Raw genomic sequence first — 15,575 nt, forward strand, 5'->3', positions numbered from 1 at the left:
GATTTCATGTCTTCTGTGAGCTCTAGTGAAACATGAATAAATTGCTTTCTTTTCCTCTTTTCTGATTTTATAAAGCTGAATCCATTAGGGGCTGAGTCAAACTGTAATGAAAGAAAAGCAACAACTGAAATGATGGAAACCCTGGATTAGATTTCTTAGTAGTCCAAGCCCAGCTGTCATGGCCTACGTGTCAAGTTAGTGCTCTTTGGGGAGGCCCAACAGTACATGCGAATATTTTTTTAACTGCTGTGTTACAACAGGTCTCCAAAGCAGCTAGGAATTAAACAGAGAAGCAAAGATTAAGAATTAAATAGAGCCACGGCAAGCAGTTCACCAGAGAGATTTGTAGTCAGGCAAGTAAACCTTTCCAAAACTGCTAACCCGCTGCTGTCTGCCTAAGATGCTTCCACATGACCCACCTTGCTCTTTCGTGCACGCTGAGTTTGGGATCGCTAAAGGTGCGTGTGAAGGAGATGGTTGTTCATGTTGCTGAGTGCGCTGACCTGCCTCTATGCTAGCACAGGCTGTGGAGTTCACCACAAAACACTGCTCAGCTCAAACAAAGTCTCCGTGAAAGGCTACTGTTTTTATTCTTTCATATTATATAATCTGCTCAGCTAGCTTGTGATATTATCAGGTAAAATCTAAGCAGAACCCAAAGAAGCCAAGTTACAGTTTCTAGTTTTATGCCTGATAAATATTTTTGCACCCCAGAATCAAACTAGGGCTCCACTGTTGGAAGAGGGGCAGTTTTCAAGATTTGTGCCTGTGAAATATTCCTTCTGCTGGAAGAAGGCTTTGCATGAAGACTCTTAAAACTCCAAGCAGGTGTGTCTTATTCTAATTTATCTTTCACACCTTGTGAGCTTTGTGATGAGGTTGGAACATGATTTGATCAGAACGTGCTGATTCCAGCATGGATTTTAAGAGGAAAGCTGCAGGTTTGTGTCTTAGTGGGGAGACCTGGTCTCCTATCAAAGCACCAGATGTTAATCAGAGTACACTCTAGTGTTGGATTATCAAATTACCATTACCCAGTCTTCTACCTAATGCTTGGAATTTATCCAGCTTTGATTTGAAAGAGCTCTCGCTCTCTCCCGTGAAGGGGATTATGGCACAATCAAGGGGTTTCCTAGGACAGTAGTAAATTCAGATAGCTGAAATCATCTGGAGTCCCCTATTCACTTTGTTTACTTGCTAGGGAAATCGTGATATAACAAATCTATGTTAACTTCAAAATAGATTTCCCTCATTGTGAGAACAATTACACAGATAAAAAAAAAAAAAAAAAAACTTTCAGTCACTCTTAGACTTGTTCCATGGGAAAAATTCCTTCCTTATTTCTGAACTGGTGACCTTGCATGATTTACCACATCCTAGGAAGGCACTTCAAACCAGCAGCAGCTGTAACAGAAATGGTGTCTGCCCCAACTTCCACCAATGCCTATGTGAGGGACTGGGCTGTGAGGGAAACCTTTCCCTTAACAGCCTAACCTTCAGCAGCAACAGGAAAGTAACTCTGCTTCCTTTTCTCTCTTTGCTTTGTGCTGGGGGGAAAGGTCCAGAAGAAGCCAGATCGCCCATCTCTGTTCTCTCTCTGCCAGGCCTAGAAACCCATTCCTTCCTGCAGCTGCATGGGGCCTCTGAAGGACAGCATCCTTCATCGGTTCTCATCCCAGCCTCGTCACTCAGTCAAAGACTGGAGTGGCAGGGTGACATCTTTTACGTTACGAGGCGGTGAGTATGGCATAATTCAAAGTGAATTTAAAATTACTGAAGTCAAATATTTTTTTAAAGACCTATTTTGAGACAATTTGGCATAGCTGACATAGCCATGGCTTCAGCGAAGCTGCATGGGTTGTATCACTTGAGGATCAGGCCCAGACTAGCCAAGGCATTTATTTTTAAATTCTAGCTTCTACTCATATGTTCTTAAAAATCTCTGTAGTTCTATAACTTTCCAAAGCATGTCACAAGTCTTATGCTGACTGCTAATAAAGCAGAAAATCCATTTCCATTTTTCAGTGTAATCTTTTTTTCATGTGAATCTATTTCTCATCAAAAGAACCGGATGACTGGTCTGAAAGCTGGAGTTCTCTACACATCTGTAAAGAGGGGAGAAGTAGTGGCCTTTCAAGTTGTCCCAAGTTATCTGGAAGAACAAGTCCATAAATCCAAAAACGAAGAGGGAGAAACCCAACACTCAGTGTTGGTCTGACCAACAGAAGTATTGTTCCCAATTCCTGATGAAGAGAACTAGGTCTGATCTCACCCTGTTGGTAAAATCAACAAAGAAAGCTGATAGAAAAAACTTCCTTCAAAGTGTCAACGGGACACTGCATGGGAAGTATTTCACAATGTTATACCCATGTTGCCGTGTGTGAATGCAAGTACCCTCCACAGACCTGGACCTTAACTTCCAGCTGTTGCCATTATTGCCTGTTGGTATTAGAGTGGTACTGCATGACCTGGCTGGTAGCTGGACTTCCTTTGAGCTGTATATTCTGCAGTCATAATACTGTGAAACGAATAGCAGTAGGAGAAAATGAGATGATGTTCAGCAGCCGAGTAAACAGTTGCTTGATTATTATCAAAATAATTTGAGCCCTTTGGAAAAGAGAGCATGGAGGTAATTGGGTAGCTTGATGGATATTTATAGGCAGCCTGGGAGAAAGCCCAAAGGATGCCTCCACAAAAATTGGACAAGGAGGCAAAGCAGTCTTTGGGCTGGAGTAGAAAGAAGGGAGGGAATCCATGCCTCCTGTTCAGCTTCCCAGCAACACCCATCTGTCTGGGCACCTCTCAAGGCCTCCACAACTAGTGGCAGCTGCACCAACCACCCATTCTGAGGGAATCTTCACAATAACAGAGTTTTCTTAGAAAAGCAATTCAAAGATAAGTGATTTCCACCCTTAAAATCATTGGTCTGTTCTAAAACACTACATGATTTCTGATCTACCTGTACCTGGGAGGGGGGAAAGAGAGAGAGGGGATCTGGTTATATGAAGGTAGTGAGGATTTTTTTTTTTTTTTTTTGGAAGAGAGAAGTAGGAGCACTTTGTATCAATCTGAGAAGAAGACTTGAGCTGCTGCAAAGAATGCTATTCTCCCTAGAAAACCTCATTCACAAGAAAATTGATACTTCTGTAAGGGACTCTATCTTTTTTTTAAAGAACATAATCTTCCAGATGCTTCCCCTACATCTCCTTAGCCTGAGAGGGTGCACTCATGCCTAAGATGTGTTAGAGGATGTAAAGCTAAAGTCAGATAAGGAGACAAAAAAATCTCCCTGGCATCCTCTTTTTTTGTAGCAGATGCACTGTTGGATTTTCTCTGCTTCACTGGCTTCAGTTTCTGTACCCAAAGATACCTTTGGCTAAGCTCTTGGAAGACAGTTTCTCAGGAAAAAAAAAAAAAAAAAAAGTTGCATAGAGGCCTCAGATAATAAACAGTTTGTGAGCCACCAGGCAGAGTAGTCACTGGAGATGCTGAAATAAAGAAGTCTCAGCCATGAAAAAGGGCTCTTATATATAATTATGGAAGAGTAGGTAAGTCTTCAGAGGCCAGAAAACAGCAGAGCCAAGCCAGAACATAAAGAATGAGATCTGCAAAACAAGAAACTCAACAAAATTGCATACAGCACTCATGTCAAAACGCAGAGATAAAAGCAAAAAGAACTAAAATCACAGATACTTCTAATCAGAGCAATCTGATACTATATTTGATCCTCAGTATGCTAATGGCACATAATTAAGCAAGAGGAAGTGTTTAAGTAATCTGCTTTCCAGCTTTCCCTCCCTTTGGGACACCTTTGAGGGACCTGAATTTCAGAGAAAGGGGTGCTAAGCACTCTCTGACAGCCAGATGCTTTGAAGGCACATCAAGCTGCATATTCAGAAATAAATATCACACACTACCAGTGATTTAAATGCTGAGATCCTCTGTTCAGTGGCATATTTTGCTCAATGGGTAGAAGATAGTGTTTACAAAATGCATAGTTATGAACTGTCCTGCGATCCTGTCTTCTAGCTTTTAATTGGGCCTTTGTAACAAATACTTAACAGGCTTAATGCAGTGTGTCTGTACGAGTCGAGGAGAAGGCATAAGGTTTTATGTGTAGCCGTGCAAGAACATTGCATAGTAAGTACATAAAGTAGGTTCACACACAAGACAGGACAAACATTGGGGTGATCTGAGGGAATTCTTCAGTGTTCTGACCTGGACATGACTTGGTCTCAGAATCACTGCTGTGTCTGAAACCTGTGGTTCATTGTATTTTGCTTATTTACTGAGCGCCTGCTATACCTTGCTTAAAAACAAACAAACAAACAAAAAACATAAATGTAGCGACGGTAACACTGCACACAAATTGAGCAGGAATTTGCTGCTTCTGTTGTGGTTATTATATTGTCTAAAACATCAGTCCACTTACTGCTTCATTGCCCTTTGCGGTGAGATTAGATTCCATTCATAACTCTAAAGACGAGCATTAAAAATGTCTCCGCATATATCATTAAGATGCACATTTTTGCAAAAAGCCTGTAGGAATATCTTCAAAAATGCTGGCAAAAGTTCTTCAAGAATATGAAATAACAGCTCCATGAGCAAGAGAAGGATTTCTTTTCATAAGGATTTCTGAGTAGCTTTTGGGCTCAATCTTCAGTGGTGGCTCACAGTTCGCAGCAGAGATAGAAGCAGTGGAAGTGTTTTTATGCTGCTTGTATGTTCTCTCCTCACCAGCTCCTCAGGGTAGCCAAGGGTCAGTTTGGCATCTACCCCGAGACAGAGCAGCCCCCGTTTGCTCAGAATTTGGCTGTCTCAGGAAGTTCCCCAGGGGCTTATCCTGTTTTCAGGAGAGAGCATGTAGGTTCCAGCTGTGATCTTTATTCTGCATCTGGGTGGGGGGTGAAAGAAAAGAAAGCCTCCCCTGGGCCTCTGGGAATTTTCCTTCGCACTGTGGAAACCTGGATTAACCAGCTGGGCAGACATTCAGGCAGCTTCCAAAATTTTGCCTTAGACTGAGAAAGGTTAGAGATACTAAATCTGAAACTATCTTTCCTTAATTTCTTCTAAACTTGGGTTGGAATATGCCAGAGATGAGATGCCTTATTGAAACTTTAATAGTTTGGATTTCATGTAAAATTTGATGAAGATAAAGCTATAAACTAAAGACTAGTAGCTATTTTATTTAGGGTTCTTGAAGTGACCTTCTTAGTGAATGTATTTCAAATCTGATTTTTCCATGAAAAAAAAAAAAAAAAAAAAAAGGTGTAGAAGTTTTGTGGCATATCCCTAACTTCCAGACAAAGCAAAAGACACTGTCACATTTTGGCCTTTTTGTTGTTGACCTACACTCAAACATGACAGAGCTGTTATTTCAAGTTGATATATGGCTTATGCAAATGCTGCTATAGCGTATTGTCACAAACTGGTGTAGAATTTTCATAACAAATAGAACTGTAAAATGTGAGATGAAGAGTCCCATCATTGTACAAACACCTGATGTGTCCAAACTGTGAAAGAAAGGAAGGTTAAGTTGTGTGAGGACTGTTGAATATGAACAAGTAAATGACAGAACTTGCTAAGCAGAGAAATACTTATATTCCCTTTTAGTTTTCTTATCCAAACCATAAAAACCCTGCTCTTTCCTTACAGTGCCATAGTCTGAGTGGACTCTTTACAAGCATATAAAATAAATTCTGCTTCTCATTCATAACTCTACCTATCTGTAAAGACTTTATTCAGAGAAACCTACCTGTTCGATGTACTTCCTGTAGTTCATTTAAGGCTCCCATTTGTACTCATAAAGATTCATTCATTGCCCTGAATAATATATATGGTATATAGGAAGGAGAACCAACTGTGGCTTTTACAATCTGAATTAAACAACTTTGTCTGATAACAGAAGCACTGTCTCGTTTCTAACCAGGCCATAAGCCCTAAGGGTCTTGTATGTGTGCCTTTATTTATTTTTGCCAAATTGTCCTTCAAGGATCTGAAAGCCAAGTGAACCAAGCTGACTGAATTGTTTCTCTCTGCCTGCTCACAAAGACTGAAGCAGGCGTAGGCATAATTGTATTGAAGCAAATACCCGTCCCTAAACTTACTCTAAAATGCAACTGGGTGATCTGTCCTTTTCTCAGTCCCACCTTCTAACCTTCCTCGTCGAGAGAGTTCATCTGTTATGTGTGGCTCCTACAAATGCCCGTGATTAATAACTACCGTGATTCATTAGCCTGTGTTGTTTGCACTGTTTCCCAATGGGAGCATTTGCTGTCTAGGGATAGTCCATGATTACTCTGCCTCGTGGAGCAGTAAGATGCTTTCAATCTAATGTGCTGTCCATGTTTTAGCATAAAATAATATTAAGGCATCCACATAATGGAACCATCTGAAGATCCATTTTATTAAGCAGTGAAAGAAAATGTGCGTGTGTTTGTATGTGCGAGGGAAACATAACCAACAAATCTCTTTTACCAGAAACATAATTTCTGTAAATGTTTCACTTAAAGGCACGGCTATTTTGGGGTGCAGTTATTTGGATCCAAGGTTGAAAAAATACTCTGTGGTCAATGTCTTACCTGGCACAATTAGCTTGCTCAAATTGCATACGGCCTACTCAAAATAAGAAAAGCAGGAAGCAGAGGCAGGTTCATGGTATGTATTCCATTCCATTTGGCACATATTTATTTTAAATGCAAGCTACCTTCAAGTACAAAGCCGTAGTGCTCTTAAAAGATTACTGTTTCAAGTTACTCCACATACCTTAACAGAGGCATGTAACCTTTTTACATTATATGATCAACTTTTTGACAGTGCAGGGCCAGCACAGCTAATGGAATAATAGCCTGCAGGGTCCAGCTAAATGATATACGAATATAATCAACCTTTGTGATGACTATTCAAAAGTAATCCCTTTAGCTTTCAACTGCGACATATATTTCAACCAGGCAAAGCCATATGAAGAAAATCTCTGCAGACTCCACTGATACAATATGGCCTTCATATCCCCACAGTGTGTTTGCTGCTCACAGTGAGTTTTAAATTTAAGGTAATGGCTACTGTATATTCATGTGAGCATAGAACAATACCTTTGATTTGTTGGAGAAATGTTACATTAGCTACCAAGGGTCCTATTCAGTAAACTTTGACACAACCCTTATATATGGTTTACTGCTTATGCTAAATGGAATATGCCTGATAAAAATGCTCTGCATGCCCAAATTGTACAAATTCATTAATCTTTATATTCATAAAACCTCCAAGTACAACTGCCTCCATTCCAAGTGAACCTAGTCAGGATACATGGCTAAACATGTGGGCCCCATCTGTTTTTTGAAAAAGCATCGCATCGATTTTAATTTATCAAAACAGAAAAAAGTAGGAAAATCTACAAGTGTGGGACATGCCTGTGTTGTTGAGTCATATTATTTGCTGCTGCATCTTTATTCCTCCCCCATTACGTCATACTACAGACTATACAACTGAAAATAGCTGCATGACCTTTAAAATGCAAGTAGCTTTTAAATGAGAATAATAGATTGTAGCTCATCACCAGCAGGATAATCTAGCGCATCCTGTCATATCATGGATAGGATGTAAAGAATGCAGTGAGATTTTATTTTTCTCTCTTTCTTTTAGGACAAAAATACAGTATTGGCTAGCAGTGAGCCCAAATACATGAGGTTCACTGTATAAAAGGAAAACAGATATAAAAACACTGCCATAAATTACTACTCCTGCATGTACAAAACAGTAAGAGTTCACTCACATTAACAACAGCTGCAAATGTGTTGTTGGTTGCATATGTACCTAAATATATTTAAAACATGTTCCTGACTTTTGATGCGTTATAATATTTTATGCCACCTTAGCAAGCTAGCTATAAGGGAAAAATGGGAGAGGACACGGACTTTTCTCCTGTTTGCTTGCCATGTCTCTTCTTGAGTGCACAGACATTCAGGGCATCCTCAGCATGCTGCAGCAGGGAGTTCCAAGAGTGAGATGGCAGTGCATGAAGAACCTCTCCTTCGTCTCCAAACTCATCACCTGCCATTTTCTTTGTATCTTACCTCATTCTTTATTGGAAAAAACAGTTTCTGGGTCACCTTCTGTATGTTACTCTCATTGTCACTTCTCTTGTCATCAACTCAAAACAATGCCTTTTTTTTTTTTTTTTTTTTTTTTTTAAGAATTTTCAGCTCCCCAAGCCATGCTTCTTTATCAACTTATGGAGCTTTTCAGTGGAGTTCTAGTTTAATAAAGTCCACGTGTCTCTGAAAAATGCCTTGGATTTGAATGCTTTCTCATCTCATGGGCATGCGGTCTTGGGATCTGTTACATTTCCTTTATAACCTTTTGATAGAATGGTACCTAAAATTCTTGTCCTCTCTGAAGCCAGTGATCATTGTAGGTACGGTCTTTGTAACTGCAGCTTTCATTCTGTCCTACGACTTCTCACTAATTACGTTGTGTAAAGGACTAACAGCTCTGCTTGAACTTCTACTATAGGAACATAATGAAATAATGAGATTTTTAGAAGTGTGACAATTTCTTACATAGAGTCATGTAAACAGCAAGAACAACAGAGATGCCAATTCTTTCTACGCTGAAAATGTGACTGGACAATTTTTAATTATGGTTTATCAACAGCAGTGATAATATGTCAGGAACATCCTATTATGATTAATTGTATTTACATACTATTAATACATATTAATGCTTAGCGCTGCATTTTACCCAACACAATGAGACAGAAGGATGCTAGATGGTGTGATCTGTGGTGGTTTACATGTATTATCATTATGAATATGAGATGCTTTTATTGTTCCCAATTAGCACAGGCCAAGCAACCGCCAAGAAAACATCTATGGCTCAGTATTCTGTTACTTACCCTTGATACACTTCATATTTGCTGGGAGGGTAGAACTGTTAATCAGACAGTGACAGTTTGGTGTCCAAGTGTGAAGGCAAAAGGCCAAAAGGTGCATGAGAACAGCAATTTATGCTGTTATTCCCTATCTGTCATGCACATCTCCACTGGGTTTTGTATGTGTCAAAGCATGGAAGATACGTTGCTGTCAGAGACACACTTTCAAGTGTATTTCCTTGCAAGTACATCTGGTACTATACATACATAGTCACATGTTGGGCTTGAGGCACCCACTGGTCTTGCACCGCTTCTTCAACGTTGAGGTTCCACTGGGAAGAACATTAATGCTATCCTGGTGTAAAGCTGGGATGGGACAACATAGTTCAGACCCTATGGCAGCACTGGCAAACTGTATGAGGCTCTCAGCTGCTTCAGTGAATTAAATCAGAGTGGTCTCTCCTGGCCGTATCCTGAAAAACTAGACCTTGTTTGAGAACTATGAAGCCCCTGCCAGTTCTGTAATCCAGAGCTGTATCTTAGGTAGCTAAAGTTGTATCTGTTGTCTAGGATTTCCTTCTCTTGTGACTTTTTACTGTCTTACAACAGTGCTCTAAGTCCAAAGCACTAACACACTTTCTTGTTTGTTTGTTTTTGTAATAACAGAGCTTGATAAAGAAACAAGTGATTCGGAGCCCCTGTGAGCCTCTTCCAGAGACAAGAATTCTAGGTAATTCCTGGTACAGTATTTGCTCTAAATCTGTATGCTTTTTTACTAATAATATAATGATTTTCATAAAATGTCATTTGGTATCAAAATTTAACCTGATTTTGACGGGTAATTGTATATCAGCTGGTTTACTTTGTCTAAGTAACAATATTTTTCTTGTTCATAAAGGAACAAATTCACACTTCCTTCACAGTTTTTACTGTTTTTCCTGTGTTTGGAATTTAATTGCCTTTGATCCTGTAACTGCTTTTAATTTAAAGAAAAAAGCCTTTGAGACAAAAGCAAATCTATTAACCAGATGCTGAAGTCAAACATAAAATACGTAGATATCAGCAAGTATAAACTTACAACATTTGGTATTTGTTATTTGCCTTTTTTCATTACAGAGAACACCTGCTTGCTTACAGAGCAGCTGATAGATGTCTATTATAAAAACTGGAAGATCCTTGAAGACTCACGTAACAAAGTAAGGATTTTGGTGGAAATTCTGTCATTTAAGTGGGTACACAGTGGTGCAGTATAAATACCTGAGAGCTCTAAGTTCTTGTCTGTCTAAGGGTGGCCTCATCTTTTTTATGAAAAGTAGCTAGTGTCATTGACATAAATACAAAAGGAAAAGAATAATACAGAACAGGATGTCTGTTGTTTGTGCCACTAATGCTTGTTGTGTTCCAAAGTGTCGAGATCCTCCCATTAAGATACCAAACATCCTTTATGCCTGCTGAAGTAAACGTGAATCCAAGATGCTCAATACCTTGGAAGATCAATTTCTAAATGTCTGGAATATTTGCTTTAAATCCCTAATTATTGTCCTATTCAGGAAAAACAAACAAACAAACAAAAAAACTACAAGCTTGATGCCTTATATCTAGAACTATCAGTGATTTTTAGCTTCTGTGCTTAACAGTTGTGGTTCAACAATGACCTGAACAGAATAGATCCAGCCTGGGTGGCCCACTGTGGTGCAGTTTTGATCTTGTCTATAATGCAGGTCAGACCCAAACACAACTAAGTTTCTTTAAAATCTGGTTGAGCACACTTAAGAAACTGCTGAAAATCTGTACAACCAAAGCATTTGAAATGCCATTGACTGTCTCAAGTGAAACATCAATCTATAGGCACAGCTGAAATGAGTATATTTAATAGTGAAAGTGCATCTAGCAGAATACCTGTATGTCACCATTTCAACACGGAAAATGAAATTTCCCTTTTAGTAAAGACTGTGTTCATTCACACAATCTGGAAAAGTAAAAATCTGCTTGGGCTCTTTCTGATAAATAATCTGAAGCCCCGATTATAGAGGGTGTGTGGAGAATTGTCTCCTGTTTTGAGGTGCTGACATTCCTGGCTGTGTGTTCCACCCATCACCCGCAGCAGTCTGACTCCTGTGGTCTTCACCATTCTCAGGGGGCATTTCCCAGCCACTGTCACTGCTGGCCCCAAGAACAGTTAAAGGACAGAAGGTGGTGGTTATTGACTCACAAAATATATGGCGAGACAGGATTTGGAACCTTTGGATTTTATTTAGGAAAATTCATGCAAGCTTTTTCAATTTCATATATTAGAAAATCTTTCTTTTGAGCTACATAAACAAAGCATTATGAATCCCAATAATTGATCTTTCCTGTCTTTAAACGGAGGTTTCCGGAGTCAGAGTTTGAAGCAAGGTCCATTAGACCTGTAATCAGTTTTTATGACAGTCTTTGAGCAAGCAATAGCTTTTGCTATAGTAATAACTCAATTCACTGGTTTTCTTCAGGGTTGCGATTTGAGTAACTGGTTGACACGTGACAATAGGATTTCTCCCTGTTAAGGCATGGTGAAAAATACATCATTAACTAGCTCTTATTAGATCATTTTTGATGAAGATGCTGTGTGCTTACAATGTAAACAAATACCTGTAGCAATACTTTTATTCTTTTACTTAGAGGTCTTTATTTTCTGAACACAAGGCTCATGACAACGATTTTAATTTAGAATGTTTCTAGAAGGATAAAAACTTGTATAAAAATGTTCCTACACAAAATTATGCACATACTTAAGCATACAAATTTACTAAGTGTTAAAGAAGGTAAACATTTAATGAATACAAGGAAGGGGAACAGGACCATGAATTAAATATAAACAATAACAGTATACAGTTTACCCCTCATATTTTAATGCTGTTGATGTGAAAGACTAAAAGTACTAGAAAAACAATACAGCAACTGGAAATAACACCTGAAAATCACATTAATATGCAAACTCTTCTAGTCCTGATAAAACGTGGCAGAGCTTCTTTAACATGATGCTGATTTTAGATATTTGTAATTTCTTTTATCAGAAAGTTGTTGAAAAGAATGGGGTATGTGAATTTATCATTCATAGTGGGGAAAAAACATATAAAAAATATTGTATACCAAGCTGACATTCTAGAAAAGCTGATTATCATTTTTTCAAGGGCAAGCTTCTAAATTCTTATGGGTTTTGAACCTTATGTACATTTTTACATAAGGTTTTACAAAAATTATATGTATGCATACCAAAAGTTGTTATGCATCTATATTAAATAGCATCCATGATCATCAGTATTCTTTGCAAATCTGAACTCATTGCTAAGTGGTAAGTTTTGTATGCTGGTGAGAAAATGGTCACAAATTCTTCCTCTAAAGCATTAGCTCTCCCATACTTCTGAAAAATACTTGTTAGTCACAAAGCTTTTAATAAAAATAAGGGGATTTTTATCATCCTATAATGATGCAAATACAAGCTGTGTTCTTCAGTCAGGAAGCTCCTGGATAAAATGTTGTTTATTGAGCTAAATGTACCTGCCTCCCATCCCAGTAACTATTTGTCTGACGAGTAGCTGTCTGGCTGGCAGCATGTAGCTATTGTTCTGCTCCTTGCGGACTTTTTTAGTGGAAAAACAATGGCTGTGCTTTCCACTTCCAATCAATGGGGCAAGGTGGTTAGACAGAGAGTAGTTCCATACATTATAATTTGGATGGGTTCCTGGATTGAGCCTCTCAGCTGTTAGAAACAGTCAGAGCTCTGTGGCTAGTGGACAGGCCTCATCCTAATATCCCACATGCTCCGGCTGAAAGCACAGCTCTCACCACTGCTTGGCTGAGCTAGTGACTCACCGCTACTTCAGAAAGATTGCCACTGACTGAATTACCAGTGCCTCTTCCAACGCCACTTGCCTTTGGTGATCTCTTGCCAGACATAGTCCTGCTGCTCAGATACTCATGAGATCAGAACTCCAATTAGTTCCAATTAGGGAACTTTGGTTCTTCCTCTCTTTATGTGAGGGAGACTGTGATTTCTTTAAGGAGCTCCTCATATGGAACAGAATCTTTTTCTGCTCTGCCGGGTTCATTATCATTGCTACTGTTCCTCCACGTTTTTCTAAAAAGCCTCTAATTCCCTTTCCTTCAAAACATTATGATCAGAAAAGAATACTCATGAGAGAGGTAGAACCAAGTTGCAGGCTTTTCTGTGCGCTAAGAAATTATAGGAATAGTTGGCTTTAATGAAGTTAGGAAAGCAGGTAAATCAATGTAGATCGTAATGCCAGTTGTCTGTTTCAAAACAGAGACTTGTCAAACACATTATAGCAGATCAGACTCTGAATAGTTCTGAAGTGGTAATATTGATGTCTTTAAAATCTGAGTAATGCGTCTGCCTGTGGTATGTGAGACCTCGCAATTAAGACTGCTTTTGGAATAGGATTTTAGAAGGTTTTGCTGTTAGATCTATCTGATGGTATTGATTAACAATTCCTAGCAGAGGGTAAGCTTGTACCTCAGAAAGGATTCTGTTTATAATTATGAAAAGCATGTTTTCTAATCATTAATAAGGTATATCTTGTTAATTATGATGATATATAAGGTATTTCACCATTTACCTGTGAACCCATTTGGAAAATTAATGTTTGAGTCACAGAAAGGTCATTGCTATTCTGGAAGGGATCCAATCATCTCTAAATAGACCATCCAAATGTAGACTAAGAAATACACTATATATAATTACCTAGAAATAGATGGAATAAATAAGATTGATGGTAGATATTACTAAAGCCACATTTTAGTTTCCTGCTAGGAAAAAGTAGACTAACTGAAAGAAACAATAATATACATGTAAAAATGCAAGAAATAGGGTAAAGTCATAAGTAGGTATGTAAGACTTGGCTATTACATGAGGTCAGAACTCAGCAGCCTTCAGAAATGGTGTACATCAAGGATTTTGTCTTGAGATTTCATGAAATGTTTCTGAAGACAACAACTACAAAGAAGAGAATGAGGACTTTAAAGAAAAAATAAAACTGTGTCTTGTTTGACATCATTTCTCTATAATATCTTTGTATTTTCTACATGTATGCCTACAGGTAAATAAAATGTGCTGTCTTTGAAGGTAAACAAATAAACATGTTAATGAATATTTCCATGTCTGAGTCTTCTTTTGACACAGGCATATTGCTGAAGAGTGATCCCGAGCATAAAGAAGCCCAGCAGCTATGAAGGTAAAGCACATTGCCAGGAGTTTAACCTTAGGAAATAAACTTCTCCTTCTAAACATTTAAGGTTTACTTTTAAATGTTAAAGCATAAAAGTCCAATATAGCTGTTGGTTAAACGAGCTCTCAAGATCATTTAGCAGAGGAGAAGAAAGAGAAAAAGGTCAAAGTGAGTCTTTGATTGAAAGCCTACTGTTGAGTCCCAACTCATCTGCAGGACAAAGTGAGTGCCAGATTCCTATCTGCTTGCTGCAATGCTGGCTGGCAGAAATTAATCTCCATGGGTGAGAAAGCAACTTAGTAACTGAAACCCCTGGTCCCTCTCTGTGTTGAATTAGTAGGTTTGTTTCACCGAGGTTAACAATGAAGTTACCTGTTTGTTTTACCACCAAGTGAAAGGCAGACAACCTTGAGACGAGCAGCTTCCAAGCACAGCTAATCCAGGTGAGATCCGAAGGGCTGGAAAGGGCCCTGCCTGCAGTCTGTGGGAGCTGAGAGTGTGCAGACCCCGAAGAACCACTTGGTTCTTTGTAGAGTGAGACAGGAGAAAAAGGTCTGAAGTTGTTCCAGCAGCTATCCAGTCTCCCGATCTGCTCTGCAGTTTGCCTATCTGTATGGGTAGACAGAAGAACAGTGAAGAACAGATTTTCAGTAGCACACAGAAGACCCAGAGGCTGGGGGCTTGTGCATCTCAGGAGGAGCATCTGAGAGCAGAAGTAGCTCCTGGCTCCCAGTTGGCTCCAAGCTGATTATCTCCTACCCCAAACAGAGGTAAGCCTTGTCTCTGGGGGTCAGCTGCTTCCAACACCAGCTTTCGTACCTGGCACGAGTAGTCTCCAACTAGGGAAGCACATATCCATATACAGAGATATAGCACCTCAGGAAGGTTCCTGCCCCCTACACTGTGACCCATGCTCTCACAGCGTTGCTCCCCAGTCTTCCTGAACTGTGTCAGAAAACATTGCTCCATCTGGCCACAGGATCACGGTTTGCAAATGACGTGTCTCGAATCTGGACTTGACCACAGTGGTGCTTCTAAGAGCATCCTCAAAGAGCCCTCCCTGAAGCATGGTGTTTAAAGTTATTTTCTCCAGTTTTCTTTCATAAGAGTTGTCTGCCTCCCGGCTCCTCAGCATCGGTTGGCTCAGAAAATTGGACACTCTCCCTTTCCACGTGAGTACTGGGAAATCACTCTCCCTGACATTGCTGTGTGCTTTCTGGGCAAACCAGGCTCATGCCAGGCTCACAGCACAAATTAAAACAAAAAGTATTTATGATAAGGGAAGTTCAGGATTACCTGGCTTCTGTCTCCAGGCCTCGCTCTACCACAGCAGGCCCTTCAACTTTTATGCTCTGAATTACAATGAGCTTTCACTTGTGTGGAGCCGTGATGCTCTCAAAGGAGCTCTGTGGTATTAGAATATTTTGATGAATTAGAGCCTTTGCTTTTACTTCGCCTCTCCCAGCCTCTGTTGTGGGAGA

General features: G+C 39.5%; 1 protein-coding gene across 5 annotated transcripts in view; it reads left to right on the forward strand.

Moving 5' to 3' along the window:
• TTC29 (tetratricopeptide repeat domain 29) overlaps positions 1-14,018 on the forward strand; it is a 126,312-nt gene extending 112,294 nt beyond the window's left edge. Inside the window, exons 12-14 of one of the 5 annotated variants that reach the window (XR_011809078.1) lie at positions 1,605-1,737; positions 9,536-9,599; positions 9,986-14,018. Coding sequence is in view for 3 of the 5 variants with exons in the window: in XM_072037405.1 (XP_071893506.1) it covers positions 1,605-1,737; positions 2,066-2,075 (143 nt within the window). In the remaining 2 variants the exon portion in view is untranslated. Of the gene's footprint in view, positions 1-714; positions 829-1,604; positions 1,738-2,065; positions 5,773-9,535; positions 9,600-9,985 lie in introns of those variants that run through there. The other 4 variants (XR_011809079.1, XM_072037405.1, XM_072037406.1 and 1 more) reach the window with 4 other exon arrangements.
• Positions 14,019-15,575: the final 1,557 nt, after the last annotated feature.

Source organism: Anas platyrhynchos, chromosome 4 (genome assembly GCF_047663525.1).
Source record: "Anas platyrhynchos isolate ZD024472 breed Pekin duck chromosome 4, IASCAAS_PekinDuck_T2T, whole genome shotgun sequence".
Lineage (NCBI taxonomy): Eukaryota > Metazoa > Chordata > Aves > Anseriformes > Anatidae > Anas > Anas platyrhynchos.